The sequence below is a fragment of the Watersipora subatra genome, chromosome 4 (genome assembly GCF_963576615.1).
Source record: "Watersipora subatra chromosome 4, tzWatSuba1.1, whole genome shotgun sequence".
In the NCBI taxonomy this organism is placed as follows: Eukaryota; Metazoa; Bryozoa; class Gymnolaemata; order Cheilostomatida; family Watersiporidae; genus Watersipora; species Watersipora subatra.
The window spans coordinates 18,221,074-18,226,778 of NC_088711.1; the positions used below are offsets into that span (position 1 = coordinate 18,221,074).

The window sequence follows — 5,705 nt, forward strand, 5'->3', positions numbered from 1 at the left end:
CTCTTCCTCATGCAGGCAGTAAAACAGTATCTCATTGGTCAGTGTAATTTGGTGCCATCTGTCACGTACACAATTAATAAGGGTACGCATGACCTATGTGTTATAAACAGCCATTCTTATAAAAGTGCACATAACCTATGTGGCATGTTGCAGTATAATATAATTCTACATGTATATGTAGTACTACCTATGTGCTAAAATACTAAGTACGTTTAGTGTACAGCCTAAAAATTCATAAATGCTTCATTTGAGACGAACAAAAATAGTTGTGTTATTGGCTAATCAATGCCTAATTAAATTTGCGCTCAATATAAAATAATAGCTTTATAAATCATAATGTTTTTGCTTCAGTGTCTGCAAAGCAGTTAAGGTTGCAGCACATCAATTCTGTTGCAGAGATAAATTAAAGATGGTAATATTATTGTAGCTGATTCTGCACAAGTGCATTTGCCTCTCGACTAGCACTCGCACACCGTTAAATCTCGGTCCTCTCAGCTATGGCAGAAGTTTTTGGGGAAACCTCAGAATCAGTAGCCGACAGTTTGCCGCGCACATGTACAATTGTTGAGAAAAACGCAGAGAGAGAAGTGTATATAGTAGGAACAGCTCACTTCAGTAGAGAGAGTCAAGAGGATGTTGGGATCGTAAGTTTATCTATTTTTTACTTGCGTGTTCCAAATATGTTGACGCTGCAGGCCGGTGTTTTTTGTGGCTGTTTTGTGACACGAATTATGTTGACAGACGCATGTTCATGTAGTTTAATACTTGCAGGTGATGCAGACTGTTCAACCGCATGTAGTCTTTCTTGAGTTGTGTAAAAATCGTCTTGGAATTCTCGAGCTGAGTGAGGAGAGGGTTCTTGAGGAGTCAAAAGATGTTAGCTTCCACAAACTTCAGCAGTCAATAAAGAAGGTATTACAGTTTACCTTAAACTTTCTGTTCTTTGTTTGATAATTAATTAACAAAATTAAATTAAAAACAAAATTAATTAATTACCTCAAGCTCTCAAACCTTTGTTGGCGAACTTAATTACATGTAGAATACGTAGCAAATTTTATTAGCACTTTTTATTAAAAACTCACTTTACCGAGCATCTCGTTGTTGATTCGTGCTGTTAGCAAGCAGCCACACTTATGTTGGAATGTGCTAACCAAATGCCAAAGCAAGCACTTTACTAATATTTGAAGTTTATATTTATCATCTGTTAGCTACAGTCCATGTGCTTGACTATAGATTTATTATATCTTTGCCTCAATGCTGCCTGCAATTGTCCTATAGCGAAAGGTTTTTTGAGGCAAATCAATCTGTTCTGTAGTTAGCTATCATGTCATCACTAATTCTATCATATAAAATAACTTGTTCCTAGGTATAGTTACACAGCAAATTTTAGATATTATTAATCACGAGGTTGGACACTACTTCAAACTCATCGTCAAATATTATTTAGTGATGGAAGTGAGTGACATTATCTTGTTTTAGAATGGTGTAGTCAGTGGCCTAATGCAGATACTCCTTCTTAATCTCTCCGCAAAAATCACAGAAAGTTTAGGCATGGCTCCAGGTGGAGAGTTCAGAAGGGCTTTTGAAGAGGTAAATATACACAAACTTTACACCTCCATTTATGTAGCAAATAGGTCTCTATAACATACAAATTATGTTGAGATTTCACTCCTCACGAGTTGGTCAGTTTAACTGCGATATTTTGCTACTAAACAAGCTATGAAATTTTTTAAAATTTATCATATCAGTGCATAGCTTACCAGTTCTTAGTGGGATTGGTTGAACTCATGCATATGTCTATCTCATACCAGGATGTTAAATAATGGTAACTGCTGCAGTATGGTAAAGTGTTTCAGCTAATTACAAACCTGTACATGCCTTAATGCTACAGCTTTGTCAACAGTCTTAATGTTGTATTTTAGTCATTACGTACAACTCCTTTTAGCTGTATGTACTTACGTATTACTCTATTGTATCTGTGTTTGTAGTCCGGCGGATGACATTTTTATGACAGATGCTATCGATCAGGGCATTTTGTTCGATGTTTTGAGGCAAGCTGAAGGCTTCTCTGTTGACGATACATTCTACTTATTTACAGGCTAGAAGAATTCCACACTGCAAGGTTGTATATGGAGACCGTCCTATTGGTATTACCTTGCAGAGAGCTATAGGCAGTCTGTCCTTCTTCCAGAAACTGAAGTTTGGATTTAGCATGATTACCTCAGATATAGACTTGAGGTGAGAGCTGATCCTTGCATTTTTCTTCTGTTGCTGAGATACTATGATAGCAAAATTACTATGATTTTATGAAAATCATCTCTGCCCAGTCTGTAATAAATACGAGCATATTATTAAAGAATAATGATTGTCAATCGAGAGGTCATCTTGATATTGTTGTTTTTGTTGTTATAAATGAAAATAGTTTCTCGCTTTCTTGAATGCAATGTTTTTAGAAGTCAGACCTCACCAAGTTCATCTATTTATGACATAATCCACCCCGCTCAAGCACTTTCCTCGGTATATATTCTTGTTATTATTTTAGAAGGCTAAACTTTAGCCTAAAAACTTATGAAAAAGCCCTAGGTTTTCATATTTGTTGCTTTCTGCTGAATTTGTTAAGGATGCCACATGCTGTTCTCAGAACTTCACTATTTCATGGAAGGTCGGGAAATGGGCATATTATAAGATTAGAACACTAGCTTGTTTTAGTTCCAATATCGCTCATTCTAAAACTCGTCAGATTTGAGATAATAGCCATTACATGATTATGTATTTTATATGACTAGCGACATCTCTTTAAATGGTGACGATTTTCAAATCGGCTACCTGAAAAACTGCCCTCAAACAATTAAATCGGCATGTCGTGAAGCTCTAGCTGCTCTTAGTATGTTTCATATCGAGACATAGGTGAGTGCTCAGTATTCCATGGACTTATTCAGGTAACATTGGCTTTGTATAACTTACGGTCTTTTCTCTAATGTAGCCCTGAGGATATTGAGAAATGCAAAGAGAAGGACATGTTGGAACAGATGCTTACAGAAATGGCTGGGGAGTTTCCGAGTCTGACCAGAGTATTTGTAGACGAGAGAGATGTGTTTCTAGCACATTCTCTTAAACGTAGCACTCAAGTTCAGCTTGGCCCTGCGGGTATGTCAGCTTTAGTTCTTATTTTATGAAAGCATTAATACTAATTACGAATGTGATTTCTTTCTCATCATGATGTAAAATAGTTGACTGTCCTGCTTCTTATAAAATCTCATCTTTCATCCTTTAAATGGCTCCGAAATATGATCTCTACACTTTTTGCTCACTACTTAGTGCACTAGCCACTAACCTTTGTGGAGTAAAGATCAGTGAAAATATGTTCATTTCACTACTGTGAAACCTTTTACTATTGCAGCAAGCTGAAGTCATTTGTAACTTATATGTAAACCACTCCTAATTTTTACAAACTTGCTGGATATACAAACTGGATCTGGTTGTTTGATATAAACTTATTCTAATGAAATTCTAAATTTAAACTCTTAAAAACAAGAAAGTATGCAGGTTTCTATGTGCCATTCATCACAAAATGTTGTGATTTGTTATCGATGCCTAACTAATGCATAATTTGAAATGGAAAACATTCTGTATGGCATCTCTTGTCAAATCTTGTAGCTTTTAGCAATTGTAAGCGATCAAACTGCTACCATGGATGAGGTTATATATTTCTTATGTATGCCAGTGCTATAATCGATGTCTCTATGCTGATAGAGAGTGACTGTAGCTTACCCATCATAACGTTCACTCTCACTCAGTGCACAACTTTCTGATTCATTGAGCAGCAGAATGGTGGAGAGGAGATTACATAACATATTTGCTAAAAAGATATTGCATTGAATTGGTTGATTAACATTTTTAATTTAATGATAATAATTTAATAAATTTAATAGTTAATAAAATATAATAATTTTAATTCTAAATCAAATCTTTCATTACTGTTGTATTTTGAGCGCGTAGTTTACATATGCGTGTGGCTTGCAGTCACTATCATAGACTTTCCACCAGAAATGTGTTTTGGAATACAAGCTAGTATTGGTGTACAAATTTGTTTTTTTTTAACTACAGACAACTAATTTTAAACGAATTAAATTCAGCCCACTGAATAGTAGGTCATTTTGCACCTAATTCAGACCGCACTGGCTCTGCTGTCTTAACTGGAAATAATCAGTTTTGCTTTTCTGACTTATTGTTATTCCTTACCTACAGGGCAATACACTAGGCCTATCAAGGTTGTGGCTGTGCTAGGAATTGGTCATGTAAATGGAGTGGTGAAGAAATGGGATGAGGATCTATCAGAAGAGGTGAAGAAAGTTCTGGAGTAAGTAACTCTATAGATGTTAGCTATAGATTTAACTACAACTTAGCTTATGTTCCATGAAAACAAAATAGTGGTCTTTGGAATTGAAGCTAGACTTTGCTTTTAGGTTGACCAATGACTGCTGAAGTGGATTTCATTTTCCGTGTATCTACACATAATTATTATCAGAATATATTTTATAATTGGTTTACTGGTTATGATTAGAAAGTGTCATTTGTAAGTAGCTTTAATGCAAGACACCGAAGAGGCTACAGGCATGTAGTTTGTACACTTTAAATTGTGACATATTGCAGGGTGCCTAAACCTACCGTGGCAGGACGGATTGTAAGTTTAACTGTCAGAACTGCTGTACTCGCCAGTCTAGCCTATGGCTCATTTCGTCTCGGAAGGGGGACGTTCAGGTTCTTCCGTGGTCTTGTCAAGTGAATTAGCCTAATTTTTTTGTACAAGGACTAATTTAGTTCACAAGCTGTTACCTCCTTTCTTACAATGTTTTCATGTTTTTAAAACTTTATTCTTCTATTTTCAAGTTTTTTGTTGATGAGTTGTTATCATAAATTACACGCACATTTATTGCCATAATGCAACCATTAATTGCCATTTAATGATAAATTGTGAATTATCTGAATGAGTCTTCCTATAGCAGCTGTTGTATGATGTGGAGTAAGCTACGAGTGGTTACAATTTTGATTATAAACTTTTGTATGCGCTATTCAAGAGAAGAAATATGCATATTAATCACTTGGTCAACCACTTAAACATGACTTGTTAAATTTATGAAGACTTCCCAGAATTTGACTAGCTCTTGTAGTATGCTGATAATATTATTTTCGCTCATGTATATTATCACTATAACCTTTTGTCACATATATTATGTGGTGAAAGGAGTATCATAGTGATAATAATTTGCAGAACAATATATTCATTCAGCCTATAAATGCTATCCTGTTATGGGTTACTTTGAGCTTGCAGCAATGAGGAAGAGGCATTAGTTATGAGAGCTGGGTCAGTAATCTGGGATTTGTGCTCACCCGCTCAGACGAAACCACTGAAGACTGGGCAGTCTCATTATTCCTATTTGTTACTGAGCAGGAGTGTATAACATGAGCCTTGCATGTACTTCTATTGTAATTTACTGAGAGAACGACTTGACGTATACGATGGATGTTTATACGTATAGTGCAGTTATGCATGATTAAATATTTGACACTTGTGTCTCTAAACTGAAGGTTAATAGTTTTCATGTATGATATGCAAACATCACCTTGCTGTGAACTAACCAGAGTTACTGCTGCTATCACAGTCATCATTGCTCTAGGAAAGGAAAATTGATGTTTTTGTTATA

General features: G+C 35.6%; 1 protein-coding gene across 1 annotated transcript; it reads left to right on the plus strand.

Annotated features, from left to right (window-relative positions):
- Positions 1 to 427: 427 nt before the first annotated feature.
- LOC137393567 (traB domain-containing protein-like) lies at positions 428 to 5,404 on the plus strand. The gene is made up of 7 exons (XM_068080180.1): positions 428 to 644; positions 772 to 912; positions 1,480 to 1,590; positions 2,099 to 2,238; positions 2,984 to 3,147; positions 4,249 to 4,360; positions 4,654 to 5,404. Exons 1-7 carry the CDS (start codon positions 498 to 500, stop codon positions 4,784 to 4,786), a joined length of 948 nt encoding a protein of 315 aa, XP_067936281.1. The 5' UTR covers positions 428 to 497; the 3' UTR covers positions 4,787 to 5,404.
- The last annotated feature ends 301 nt before the right edge of the window (positions 5,405 to 5,705 follow it).